Source organism: Engraulis encrasicolus, chromosome 10 (assembly GCF_034702125.1).
Source record: "Engraulis encrasicolus isolate BLACKSEA-1 chromosome 10, IST_EnEncr_1.0, whole genome shotgun sequence".
Classification (NCBI taxonomy): domain Eukaryota; kingdom Metazoa; phylum Chordata; class Actinopteri; order Clupeiformes; family Engraulidae; genus Engraulis; species Engraulis encrasicolus.
In genome coordinates, this window is record NC_085866.1 from 12,210,564 (window position 1) to 12,225,526 (window position 14,963).

The 14,963-nt window shown below is 43.1% G+C and overlaps 1 protein-coding gene across 1 annotated transcript in view; it reads left to right on the forward strand.

The window, feature by feature from the left end:
* cntn3a.1 (contactin 3a, tandem duplicate 1) overlaps positions 1-14,963 on the forward strand; it is a 110,081-nt gene that overhangs the window by 75,483 nt on the left and 19,635 nt on the right. The window contains exons 11-13 of the mRNA XM_063208031.1: positions 4,179-4,306; positions 10,496-10,671; positions 12,827-12,944. Coding sequence (XP_063064101.1) covers positions 4,179-4,306; positions 10,496-10,671; positions 12,827-12,944 — 422 coding nt within the window. The remainder of the gene's footprint in view (positions 1-4,178; positions 4,307-10,495; positions 10,672-12,826; positions 12,945-14,963) is intronic.

Below are 14,963 nucleotides of genomic sequence, written 5' to 3' on the forward strand. Positions count from 1 at the left end.
TCAAAAGGGAGATTGGATGGTTAGCCTAGTAAGTTTGACAGCCGAGAAATTCGAGTCTCCCTGGTAGAATTTACGCAAGCTCCCATGAGTTGTACATACTTGCTGGTTTATGCGATTTTACTTTCATAGTGGCCAGTCATTGTGCATATCATATCTTATTATTATTGATGCACATGCACGTGATCAAGTACAAAATGATTGAAGATCGGGGTGCTCGTGTACATTGCATGGCCTTGTGAATGTACGATTTTAGTCACGGCTCCATTGTGGCAGCAGGCTGCAGTTTTTGAAAGCCATATTCTCTTTGGGTATGCTCTCCCAACAAATCCTGCCCAGCGGCCAGACTGAAGGGAGCGTCACATTTAATATGATGGAAGACATTTGACTAATCCCCATGTTCATGTCTCTGGGGCTATTGTCAAATGATGTCTGGTGATAACAGCACAAGTTATAGGGCTACAGAATCAATTTACTTGTCTTTCCCAAGTCCATGTCTGTCCAAGTTAGACTCTGAAAGCTTTCCCCTCCAAGCTAAAACGGGCCGGTAATGAAAGACGAGAAGTTTCCCTGAGTTTATGTGAGGTTATAAAAATGTGTTCCTAGAGTCATTGTTTTTCCGTGAGTTTTTTTTGTCAGTTAAATGGTTGCAAACAGATGCTGGAACACAACCACCATAAGCTAATACACAGTTAGCTTTTTTAGCATGAGTGAAATGGATTTTAAACAGAGTGAGCTGTTGGACTGTGTAATCATGACACCACGGAGCGATGTGAGATTCAGTCAGACAACTACCGTTAAAAAAAAGAGAGGAGGCAAGGAAACAATCAAGAGGTGACATGATTGTCAGAGGCAAGAGCAAGACGTGTGTTTTGCAGCTCACAATCCTTCGCTTATTGACTGGCAAATGTTTACCCCCAAGGCCATTGCTTTTATTAACCCCACACATTTTGGTGACAACCATATTGATAGTTAGCACTCCAGGGAGAAAGATGGCGGCTATAGCTCTCTCTGTTTAATGTGGAGGCCGATTGCGGCAGCAGGACCTATGCTTTATAACCCAACCCAGCCTATCTATGGATCGGTTGCAGACAGGGCTGGACTGGCCATCTGGCATACTGGGCATTTCCCGGTGGGCCCTGCACACTTGTGGGCCCCTGTTTTCAGAAATGTAAAGAAAGAAATGTGCCACTAATTATGAGGGGGGCCCCTTTAAGCCAAAAGTGCTCGGGCCCTATTTCTCCCCCAGTCCAGCCCTGGGTGCAGAGCCTCTAGACCAGTGTTTCTCAACCTTTTTTTAGGCGAGGCACCCTTTCAATTCATGAAAAATTTCAAGGCACCCCAAACCAACAAGCCGTAACATGGCATTGCATCTGATACCACAAAAGCTTAGAAAAGTAACACATTTGGAGACATCACACAACCTACATTCAAAGTTGGATCGGACTGGGGCGACCTATATTTACTTTATTGTGCGTAAATGGCAGATGAAAGATTCCACTGACTAGCATTAACTTATCGATTTAGACAAATATGTATCATATTACATAATGTATTCATCAGCCACGTTTCCGCGGCACACCTGAGGGGGCCCCGCGGCACCCCAGGGTGCCCCGGCACCCCTGTTGAGAAACACTGCTCTAGACTACATGCCTTGCATGTGTTTATGGTCTTGCTGTGACTGCTGCTACTGCTGGTGTGGCTGTCTGTCTGTCTGTCTGTCTGTCCGTATCTGCATTACCTGCCACAATCGCCCCCTGGTACTCGTTTGTTTGTGAGTGTGAATGCTGTTTCATCAGACTGAGCAAGCAGACTCGAGGGTTCAAGTGGTGGTCAAGTGGTGCTCTGTAAAAAAAAAAAAGGATAAATAAACAAGGTTGCAGAAACAGCCCCTGACATGCTTCCTTGAATAAACAGGGCAGACACAGAGATAGCCCATATGGCCCTCATGTGTGATACCTCTTGCCCATTATTAGATAGCTATAGACCATTATTAGCTATACACTGTATATAGTTTGTAGGTATGTTGGATAAAGTACAAGTCGGTTTATTAAAATCAAATTCAAACAACTGAGACATGGATTTTATTTCTTTAAAACAGAGATTAATGAAAGACTGCAGTTTACTTCTTTTCCTGGGATATTCTAAATTTTCCAGAAAAGGTAGAAGTGAAAGTCAAAAAGATAAGGGAAATAAAATCAGTAATGCGTAGGCACGAAACTGTCTTCTTAATATGTAATAATTACACAAACAGAGGGTTTGCTCCACATACTTGGAGCCAATTTTCTTCGAGGGCTGTGTGAGCCCAATTCTCCAGTGGTCCGGTATTAACAATTGGCCGCTCATTTCGGCAGACCAGAGTTGCTACTGTATAATTTTCCTCACTGTCAGAAAGCCACTTAAAAAACATGTATTCTAAACGTTCGCTCGCTGTCAGTCTCTTCTTGTTGTTCGCAGTTGCATGACCTTCAACTGCTGCATGAAATTATAATGGCTCGCATCTGATATCGCTGGCCATGTGGAAAAAAAAGCCACGTCTTAAAAAATCGGGCAGTACCTATTTTTCCTCGCAATTACGAAGGAGAGGAGATTACAATAACACAGATCCAAGCAGTCCTCTCCAATTTACGCTCTGAAGAAGCCGAATCGGCCGTGACATGCTGTTATTTTTCACCCCTTTTGAAATTATGTGAATATCCCTCAGAATTGTTAAGAGCCTTTCCCTTTGTTCGAGATAAACTCTCATTTTTTTCCAATAACCATGAGGGAGGTCTTGTTATCTGGTGTCACACGCCTTGTGACCTTTTCTCCTCCAATTCAAATTAGTCTCGAACTAAAAGTCCAAACATTTAGAAGTTGAAAGCGACGTCCTCCATGCTAACACACCTGGCACTGTTGCCTGTCTAGAGCGGTAATTATTTGCCTTTTGATGACCACACAATGGTCCTCCGCTATCTTAATTAGCTTATGAATGTGCCACTATACTGTACGTCAGTGGAAGAATGTGCAGACTTTGCTAGCAGGCTAAGTGAACACCTAGTATCTGGGGCCTGTTCCATTCTCCACACTGTGCACTGTGTACTGTGATGCAGTGCACTCTCCACCCTCAAGTTAACGGCAGAATTTGAGGGTGACGTGCATGTCCAATTCACGTTCTGTCTGATACACTTAACAGAAAGGACGGTTGTCGCGTGTCATCAGAGTTTACCAAACGCCAACATCCTCTATTTTGGGGTGACAGAGACTTAGTCATTATTTCATTTTTTAAAATACAATTCATCACGGAAGACACTGTTCCTTATGTTGACATTTTTTTTAGTTACCCTTGTCTCTTATACACATGGCTATTGTCTTAGTTATCAAAACTATGCTGTCATCACAGAGAGTTTGACCGATCTGACACTCAACTACGTAACAAACATGGCGGCCGTTGAGTGCGAAAAGTGTACAGTAACTCCACACTTCAAAAAACGGCCGGTTTGAGGGCGTTATCCGGGTAGTTTACAGTACACTTCACCGCCGCGATTAGAAATGGAACCACCCTGCGTACCCAAACACAGGGCGGAAAGTACGGAAATTGAAACAGGCTCCTGGATATTTCAGTGAAACCGCAGGGTGTGGATTGTGAAGTCAGTGCTGCATATTGTGTGATGTTGACATGTGGGATGAATTCAATGTGTTTTTTTCTTTGTGACCTGTTGTGCTTAAGAATGCACATTGTTCATTTCAACAAACTACTTGCGCCTTGTGTGTTCTAATTAATAGCAAATGCAAATGGGATGTGTTCTAAACAGTAAACTGATAGGTCTACTTTTCTCCTACTTTCTGTCACTCCCTCTGTCTGTCTGTCACTCCCTCCTCTGTCTGTCTGTCTGTCTGTCTGTCTGTCTGTCTGTCTGTCTGTCTGTCTGTCTGTCTGTCTGTGTCTCTCTGTCTGTCTGTCTGTCTGTCTGTCTGTCTGTCTGTCTGTCTGTCTGTATGTCTGTCTCTCTCTCTCTCTCTCTCTCTCTCTCTCTCTCTCTCTCTCTCTTCCAGTACCACTCTCCCCATATTTTGTGTTGTGTTTCTCAAACATGGCAGCAGATAAATTGTGTTCCTGTGGAATTAGGGGCAGAAAGGCACCTAGGCAATTTCAGCGAAGGGCAGCCGATAATTTCATTTTGTACTTTTTTTCCCCCCAGAGTCGCAGTGCTGGATAATGGAAGTCTGCGGATATCAAATGTCACCAAATTGGACGCCGGGCTGTACACATGTGTTGCCAGGAACCAATATGGCATGGCAAGCAGCGCGGGAACTCTGGTGGTAAAAGGTACCGTAATTGCCTCTCAATTATGGCTTGAAAAGAACCAAAGTTGTCAGTGTGTTTCAGGATCCCCCCCCCTCTCCCCCCCACCTTTCCATTAGGACTGTCTCAGAAATGCGGGGAAAATATTCCAATTATGCATTCCATGCGGGTGTGTGTTTGTACGGTACATCCGTGCGTGTGTGTGTATGTGTGTGTGTGTGTGTGTGTGTCTGTGTGTGTGTGTGTGTGTGTGTGTCTGTGTGTGTGTGTGTGTGTGTGTGTGTGTGTGTGTGTGTGTGTGTGTGTGTGTGTGTGTGTGTGTGTGTGTGTGTGTGTGTGTGTGTGTGTGTGTGTGTGTGTGTGTGTGTGTGTGTGCGCGTGCGTGCACTATTTTAAGTAACATCTGAAGTCGTGTAAGTAATCTTGTTCAGTGTCTGCAATATTGGACAATTTCTCTGGGGAGTGAAGAATCAGCTGCTAATTTCAGTGTGTAATACCTTTTTTTCTGCCAGTGCGCACTCAAAATGTATATTCAATTCAGGAAAGATAGAGTTTAAATTAGTTTCTTTTTCGGTCCTTGGAGAAAGTGCGAAAAAGCATTTAATTAAGAGAGTGCATGGGATGTCTTCAGAGGTCTCTGCTACGCTAAGCTGGAAAAGAAATTGTCCAGTGTTTTAGAGCTTTTGTATAATTGCCTTAATTGTGCTCGTCTTGTGTGAATAGACGAGCTTAGCTTGCTTTAGTGTGCTCTCTCGGTGCTGCATATGTTTTCTATGCTGTGCCTCATGTATAATTCAGTGTTTTTGGGAAGAGAGAAATAAACTGTGCTTGGTTTGAATCACGGCTCACTCCATTTGAATCAGTTCTCCTTGAATTCCTGAATGTTCCCAGCCTGGTTTCCTGCTCATACTTCCAACGTGAGTGAAGCCAAACTGGCTCCATTTCAGCAGTCCTCTATTTTGGGGTGACATGGACTTCATGGATTTCATTTTTAAGAGATTTTTTTAAATTATTTCCTATTATTCGGATAGAACAGTTAGAGAGCATGACAGAAAATGAGTGGGATGGAGATTGGGAAAGGATCAGGAAATTTCGTCACGTCAGAGTCGGTCCCCAGGTATATAGGCTAAATTCCTTAACACCCCTTAACCCTACGCCTTTCCCCTTCCGCTCCGTTTTGCGCGTCCACGTGTAGGGGTAATGGCGTCTCGATTCACGTTAAGACAGTGGAGTAGGGGTACGGCGAAGGGCTTTCCACCCCTCAAAACGGAGATTTTCCGACACCACACACCAGACGGAGGGCTACGACAGATTTCCCTGAATGCATTGCGAATGACTTTAAAAAATTGGTGGCATGCCGCGGCATTCACACCAACACACAAGTTTAAGTATTTTCGCCGCAATTGACGGTTTTAAAAGTGGTTTTAATTATTCCATTGTACTAGGTTTAACATTGCCCCAATGTGCCATGGTCATTGTCTCCGTGAAACGCCCATGAAAAAAATCACTATGAACTTCAACCTAATGCATGGAATTAGTGACAGCTGTGAGTGTCATTCCGTGATTGTTGAAGGGGTGTCTCAATTCGTAGGGGTTGCGTTTCAAGCCCTACAACCTTGCTGTTTCGTTTTAAAGTATGAGGGGCAAGAGGAAGGCGTAGGGGTAGGTTTAGAGATTAGTAATGGGAAAGGCCCATAGTACGTCACCTCACCGCACAAATACACCGGCCGCGATCTGAGCGAGGCGAGCGACGGAAGTAATTGACTTTGTATTGAGTCACGCGACAAAAGCGATTCAGGAGGATTCCTGAGGAGACTATAGGCGATTTGCACAATGAGAGCAACAGTTTGTAGTTGAACTCCTGGGAATATTATGCAAATTAGCTATGATGCTGTTCTGTGACAGCAGCCACAACCAATGGGAATGTTGGAATGCTTTCATTCTGCTTTTAACGGACATATAGTTGCTTCAAGCGCTCGTATCGCTCTTGCTGTACTGAAGCGATTCTTTGTCGTTTGAATCTCGTCATGGCCGGTCTATTCGCCCAGTTACACTGATCCGTGGCGCCCTTTGTCATTGGTTTTAATGCGATGGCATGCAAGACAATGAGCAAGCTCCAAATGCTGATGTTTCAGTTTGAATTTCTACATGTAGATTATTGGAATTTGATTAGTGATAGTTTAGTCCAGAAGCAATTGATAGACACAGGTTAAGACCACCTTTTGACAAATCATTTTACATAAGAGGTCTGCCAGACCAAAGCTAGCAAGAGCTTTGTAGTTGTGATAGTCAGGCTAGAATAATCAAGCTCTGAACAGCAAAAGGGTTTTCAACACCTTTTGATATGCAGCTTGGTTATTATCTTCCATTTCATTTAGGAAATAGTTTTAATTTGTAATGTCGGTTGCAATTTTACAAGACAAAGTGTGTTCAGTCACTTGTAGGCCTATTAGAAGCACACCTTTCTTCTGAAAATCCTGTTGAAGGGTTGATGTGGGCTGAACATGATAATCCAGAATCTCTTCTGCCAAGACAGCATACATGATGACCATCTAATAAATATTTTCCCTGGTCTGAATTAATGATACAACACATCACTGACACCACACAGAGAATGGGACTCGCTTGCAATATTAAACATTTGACTCATACTTGATGGTTTTCATGGAGCTTGTTTACGTGTGCGTGTGTGCGTGCGTGTGTGCGTGCGTGTGTGCGTGCGTGCGTGCGTGCGTGCGTGCGTGGGTGAGAGAGAGAGAGAGAGAGAGCACTCATGTATGTCTGTGTGTGCACGCACGCATATTCGTACATACAGTATGTGTGTGTGTGTGTGTTTGTGTAATCAGTTCACAGAATAATTTAAGGGTTATGAAACCAGTCAGATGGCTAAAAGCATGTCACAGACTTTGCGAGTTTGAAAGTTTGCAAAGTCCATCTGGGCATTTGATTAATTGTGCCAAATGGCTAAACCAGATTACTGCCATGTCTCACTTTTATTAGTGTGTTGTTGACTGTTTAAAGTTAAAGCAATTTTCCTAATGGCCAGGAAATGATTATGTGGTGATTGGACAGTTATGTATAATTCAGGAGGCACTTAAGTGAACATTTTAAGGCCCCCCTTTTTGCACTCCATCCGAGGAGAGAGAATAAAGACGCCCAGCAGTGCTCTGACAAAGATGGTGTTTTTAATAAAATCGCACATCATGCTGAGCAGCCCTTTCTTTGGCACAAGTGGCGTGAAAATATGCCGTGTTTGCTGTGGCTTTTGAAAAGAGAGAAATGTGCAGATGTTGAATGGGCTTGTTTACTGTGCCTGGTGAACCACTTCAGACACTGAGGTGACAATGCCAGGCCCTCACATATAAGAGCACAGTGACATCTAGTGTTGCTGCATGGTAATTACAGCAGAGCGTTTAGCCTTCTGCTCTAACAGTGATGTAAACGCACAAACAAACAAGGAATGGTTAGAGAGAAAGAGGGCGTGCGAGAGAGATAGACATCCGTAGGATTTTTTTTTCTACCTCCAATAATGCACTGTTGGTATAACACCTTGTTGGTATAACTTGGCTGCGCCTCGTCCATTATTTCCCTTGATATCGGGACACCTTGTCGGCCGCTATTCCATACATATAGTACATGTACATTGGTTTTGGTCATGTGGCTGTGACGCAGATGTAAACAAATTAGTTGTAGTTGTAAAGATGGCAACGGGAACGGCGGCATTCCTAGATCTTCCCATTATGGGACCTGTTGTCAAAAAATACCCAAAACCCAAAAAAAAGCCGGATACCGGATCCACTGCTTAAGATCCTGACGGATCCGAAACCGGATACCGGATCCTACGAAAGGGTTGAAACACATAGCCTTCTCGCACATGTGGACCCTTTTTATTACGTTGGCTCAAACTATTTTTTAGACTCATTGGTTTACTGCCACACTGCCTGCAACGGCAGCTTCCAAAGGGCTTTCACTCCATGCAGCGATTGGGGTTGTGAAAGACTGACTGAAAAGCCTAGGCGAGAGATGCACCATATCCTGATTTTTAGGTAACTGCCGGATACTGGATCCACTGCTTAAGATCCTGCCGGACCCGGATCCTGTGAAAAACCCTATTATCCTGCCGGATCCGGAACCAGATCTTGGATCCGGTGCATCTCTATTAATTAGTTTAGCCAGTTAAAGCACTGTGCTAATTAGAATTATTGAATTATTGAACCGACCGCACCTAAGGCAGCAAGAAAGGTGAGTTAGATACTTCCTTATAAAGGAAACTGCGGCCGCTGATTGGCTCTGCAAAATGCAAATATGGATCTGCCCAATTCCAGCCTTGCTGAAGCACCATCAGTTCATCACTGATTCTCTGCCACATTTAATATTAGGTGCAAGACACTATCCTTTGCTGTAGGCCTCTCCAGTTCTCCTTCTAACCATTACACAACCAGGTGTTGAATTGGATATGAAATTTTGTCAAGGATTGAGAATGATCTGAAGTTGTACTGTACTTCATAATTTGAGTAATACCGGCTGTGATGGAGTGACCATCACTAGGGTTGTGGGTGTGTTCTGACTAACATGCCAATGAGCCTGGATCTTTGGTGTAGTGGTCAGAGCCCCAGTTTACTCCCCCAGAAGGTCCAGGTTCACGTCCCGGCTGAGCAACTCTACTCCCCTTTGCTACAAATGGTGTCAGAAGTGGGATGGCTACCGTAAGGCCATCGGAGGCGTACCCATTGTGTGTGAGCCCTAATTCCATGTGAGGGACCCCCAGGATTGGTGACCCCGGTGTGAGGGACCCCCGTGATGGGTGAAGCATTGATGACGGGGCACACTGGATGGGAGAAGCATGAGGGGCAGTTGTGTGAAGGACACCATGAGTGTGTGAAGCGCACGGGTGCGCTTCCCTAAGGGGAAGGCAGTGTGATGGAGTGACCATCACTAGGGTTGTGGGTGTGTTCCGACTAACATGCCAATGAGCCTGGCTCTTTGGTGTAGCGGTCAGAGCCCCAGTGTACTACCCCAGAAGGTCCGGGTTCGAGTCCCAGCTGGTCAGCTCTACTCCCCTTCGCTACACCGGCTTTCAAAAAGCAATGTACCTACTGTATATGGTAAGCTTTAATATCCTCGTGACGTAGTTCTGCCTTCATGGGATCTTAGCCGACTATCTAACAGCACAGTAGCGAGTAAATATCTTCTGATTCCAGTCATTATATGCACTGGGTTTTACAAATATGCTGGTTTAGGAACTAAATTTAGATTATTCATATAAAAACATTGATATTTTGCTCAGAGGTCATCTGCATGAAAATGTGAAAACACACATCCTGCTAAATCGTTTGGTATTTGGTATGAAAAAATTATATAAAAATATCAGAAACAACATATGTGAAGCCCGTGGCACAATTCAAAGGGTATCAAACTATCGTTTTAATACCGCCATTTGCTTATATGCTAAATTTGTCCGCTAAAAACGTCCGGAGGTCCCATGAAAGTGCAGGATATGACTTCTCTTTCGAGGTCTGTACGGCACATGTATTTGCACCGCCCCCTATCTGCAGGCCGGACTAAGATAGCCCGTGGCCCCTAGGCTACAGGTTGTTGTGGGGCGCCCGGAATGCAAATTTTGCAACAAATGCACATAGAGAGTTTCATAAATACGTGCTAGGAATTAAAGATGACATGTTGACCAACTGTGGAGAGCAATATTAATTAGATTCAAATCTGCACTCCGCATGACAGAAGAATTTTTTAATATCGCATCTTGTCACAATTCTGCAATTATCCACTTTTGGCCAATCAGGGCCAACCCTGGCAGTTTAGGGCCCCTAGGCTGCAGTCATATCTAGTGCGTTAATCCGGCCCTGCCTATCTATGAATGTCCCTGTGTAACCTCTGTATCATTTGAGGAGGAATGTGCCCATGTGGGCATATCTGACTGGCCTGTATGTGCAGGGAAAGAAAGGAGTCACCAGAGCATCTTCAGATGTGAAAGTTAACTTCTTTTATTGGGCAAGTGCCAAGCCTACGCTTCGAAACGTAGTCTTGGCACTTGCCCAATAAAACAAGTTAACTTTCACATTTGAAGATGCTCCGGTGACTCCTTTCCTTCCCTGCATCTACCAGTCCTTTCCCGTGACGCACCAAATTGTGAAGTGCAGGAGCGCGGAGGAGATCTCTCTTTTTTTACGTGGCCCGGATGTGTCTCTCCCTCTGCAGAGCCGACCATAATCACCACCAAGGCGTCTCAGATGGACGTGACGGTGGGCGAGAGCATCGTGCTGCCCTGCCAGGTTTCCCATGATCCCTCACTGGACCTCAAGTTCACCTGGTTCTTCAACGAGAACATGATCACGTTCGGCAGCCATGGGGGATACTTTGAGAAAGTTGGAGGGGTAAGTAGGATTTCAAATACGTAAATAATTCAATAATAATAACAACAATTATGGTAATGCTAATAATACCAGTACTTAATAATTTACATATCTGCATGATGATGTTTTCCGTTTCCTTGTTTGCTGTTCAGGGGGAGATGAAAGATAAATGAGACTTCATTAAGACAGAGTTTGGTGACTAGGGGTGAACATTAAGATATGCAAAACGTATTATTTGTGCAAATTATCCTTTTTGTTTGCCTGATTTTTTTATATATATATATAATTATACTGTTGCTTTAAAAATAATAATAAAAATAACGATTTACAATGATAGCTGTAAGGCAGGTTTTAATTAAAAAAAAAAAAAAAGAACTCCTTACCTGTTCAGTTAATGATAGTCTGAGAAAATAAGCAGCATTTATTATATTCATATCAGGAAGCAATTACATCTGTCTTTAAAAAGTGCTACTTTGGGAAACAAAATACATAAGCTCTGCAATGCAATTAAAACTTGAACTCAGGAACTGGTGTGGATGCTTGGTTTGCCATGTTCTTGATGTTCTGTGATCATAATTGGACCTCATCACTGCTGACATGGTCTCATTAGATGCAGTGCTGTTGATCAATCCCTGTTCTTGTGACTAAGCTCAGGTGTTTTTGAGGCACAATCTATTTTAGGGTACATTGCAAATATATTTCTTACAATTATAAAGAATCTATTTTAGATATAAGGGTATTAAAGGATAAGTTCAGTCAATTTCAACATGCATTTGGTAAGGCTCACACTACCCTGGATTTTTTTCCCAGCCTTTTCCTTGATCCTGGTCATTGTAATGGGGCATTTTGTTTACATTTAAAAAACATATTTATTTATTCTCAAAAACATCCAAAAGGTTCTGCAACATCAGCAGACAACTAGCAAACAGTGATACTTTTTTGGAAAATATGTGGAGCAGGCCTATGTTAAGAAAGTTTTTGATGTTAACAAAATCTGCCCCCATTAGAATAGCTCAGATCTCGAAAAGGGAGCAAAAATGCAGCGTCACCAGGTACTGAGAAGTCAAGGGTACCGTGAGCAAAACAACAGCATATTGAAATTGGCAGAAGTTCTCCTTTAAGACAAAGGGAGTATGCAAGCTGTATGACAAAGGGAGTATGCAAGGGGGTTTCACATGTACCTCAATCACCAGGCAGTAGCAGTCAGAGTATAGAGACAGAAGAGGAATAAACACACAGAAACAGGAGAGGCGTACACTACATGTACAGCCCTGACAATGACAAGAGCCCCTTGGCAAACCATAGGGCAGTGGGACCAGGGACCCATGAGGGGCTGCGAGGGGATGCCAGGGGGGCCGCAGCATGCTGCCAGGAAAAATATAGCAGAATAAAATAAATAGTTAAATAAATTGAATTACTTAAGTAAGCCAAAATAAACCAAAAATAAGCTAAACTATCCCTGTGGAATCATTTTCTTCTTACAGTGTTAATGTATTATGCTCTCTGGAGTAATTCAAGGGGTTTAGGAATGCAACAACTTCATCAAGTTGTGAAACCCGGTGCACAGAAAAAATAGTGTGGCAAGGCACATGTCAGGGGGTGCCTTGGCTTGTCATGGTTGGGAACCCCTGCCATAGAGAAAAGATGAAGCTTACAAATAATTTATACTGTATATGGACTATAAAAACAAGGCACAGGTTAAAGTTCCATGTAATGCAACATATAAACATTGTACATGGAATTTGCATGAATGCTTAGTTATTTTGGAACATACTAAAATGACCCATTTCTTATACTTATAGCAAAGTTCATAAAGGTTGGAGCAGGCGTCACCCAACAGTTTTTCTCGTCTTTTAAGGGTGCTGACCAAAATATTGTATAACTGAAAAATGAGAAGAGGTCGCACCATGAATAGGTTTCTTTCTGTAATAAAGAAACCTATGCATGGTGCGACCTCTTCTCATTTTTCAGTTATACTTATAGCAAGAAACCACAAATGGGAGTGAGAGTTGGTAACGGATATCGCCACGAGTGTTGGTTCAATGTAGCCACAAGGTTTTATTAAAGATTAAAAAAAAATATAGCCATGTACAGTTTGTTTATATATATATATATATCTTTAATATGATAATGCTTACCCATTTTGTCATACTGTATGTGTCTGCCCCTCCCACAGCAGTCGGCAGGTGACATCATGATCCGCAACATCCAGCTGAGGCATGCTGGGAAGTACACCTGCGCGGTGCAGACCAAGGTGGACAGCTCCTCCATAGCCATCGATGTGGTAGTCCGAGGTACAGCACAGCAGCAACAACACTGGACAGTGGGTGGTGGTGTGGCACAGCGAGCTAAGACACCATAGGCTTAGCCAGGCCGCGCCCTCCTATTGATGCAACATTTTCAGTGTTGCTTCTAGTCAGGTCAGGAGCAATACAACCATTAGCACACCAAGGGAGGCGGGTCAACCATGCCGTTTGTTAATTGTTATGCACTTGGTCAGACCAAGTCTCGAAGAGATTTGGAAGTCGATGATAATGAGGTTACCATATGGGCAACCCGGGTTCGAGTCCGGACGGGACCCACTAGTTTGATGCCTTCTCTGTACTTACGTGGTACGTCACATGGTAATCAAACATTTCAAACAAGCGATTTAAGGTTAGGGTTAGGTTTAGGGTTAAGGTTAGAGTTAGGGTTAAGGTTAGGGTTACGGTTAGGGTTAGGTTTAGGTTTAGGGTTAGGGTCGTATGACGTAAGCTGTAAGTACCGAAAGGGCGTCGAATTAGTGAGTCCCGAGTCCGAACCGGGTCATTTCCTGACCCTACCCTATCTCTCTCTTCCGCTCCTGTCACATTTTCACTGTCCTGCATATCTACATTAAAGGCACAACAAAGGCATAAGAACAAAAAATCAACAACAACACAAACTGGACACTGGGCATCACATCACTCCGCTAGCCTGGCAAGCCAGAAGAAATAGCCATGGCTTTGCACCATAGGTAAAGCTGAAGGTTTGTGGGAGGAACCAGCCGTCTCGTCACTGTGTTCAGCCTGTCCAACAACTTGCAACACGGGTTCTGAAAATAACTTAAACAAGCTAAACAGATGCCTTTCTAAGCAGTGATTACCTCTCATGGTGCAACCCTAGACCAACCTGCCAAGAAAAATATATATTTTCTGCCGCTATGGTTTCTCCAGTTTACTAGGCTTTCACTGCTGGTTTCAGGGATACAGTATTCTGCTATAGCTATGTTAACCTGCGTTTCATTGGCTCATTGGCTCGGTTTGTTAAGAGATACAAGCAGCTTGGCAATAAGGGCGGCAGTTAAATTGGTCTATGCCTCTGTCTATAGCAGACATTTAAAATGTGGGTCCATTACATTGCAGTCATTTTGTAGTCGACACTTAAGCGGAGCCCATTTTATAGCTTAATGAAGGAGTCTGCTTCATCAGCCATCTTTGCTCCTCTGGGATATACCCTCTAAGCCCCATCCTCTGGACATGACAGCAACGCTAGGCTAATGTGACTATAGTTAGCTGTTGGAAAGTAGAACAGAACAGAAAAGAATAGAATAGTTTTTTAGTTAGTTGTCATTGTAACAGTCAAGGACAGCAAAACCAAGCAGTCCTTGTGTGGTGAAGCAATAAATTAAGATAAAATATGTAGGAAAAGCATTCAAAAACCTCCCACACCCACACGTCCATGTATCACGACCACACCTGTCATCCACACACTCAAGTACAAACAACTCTCTCTAATCTCACACACCTACCCACATAGTATACATCACAGCCTCATACATCTACATGGAAGTTGTAGGTATATGACTATTCGTTGGTAGCATCATTTACTGCAGTAATGAATGTTGTGTAAAATTAGTTTTTCAGTCTCTTTGTCCTGTTTTTGATGGATCTGCATCCATCCATCCTTTTGACGCCGCCTGCACTTTGCAGGTCTTCCAGATAGGGAGGAGAGCAGTCACCAATAAAAGCATACTGTAAAAAATATATATACAAGATACAAAATACAAGATAAATCATGTCGGGCAATATACAAGTAGGACAAAATATAAGCCTACTAGTAAAAAATGCACCCACTATTTATAGTTTTAAATCTAGACTTAAGACAAAGCTGTTCTCAGATGCTTCCCCCTAGCTTAAGTTACGGTATACTGTATGTTTTTATTCTTATTTTTATTTTACCACATGTTTTATCTTAATGTTTACATTTCTTTGACTCCAATTTCTTTCTCTCTTTCTGGTTTCCTTTCTTATTGCATTTATTTTTGTGAAGCACATTGAGTTGCACCTGTGTAT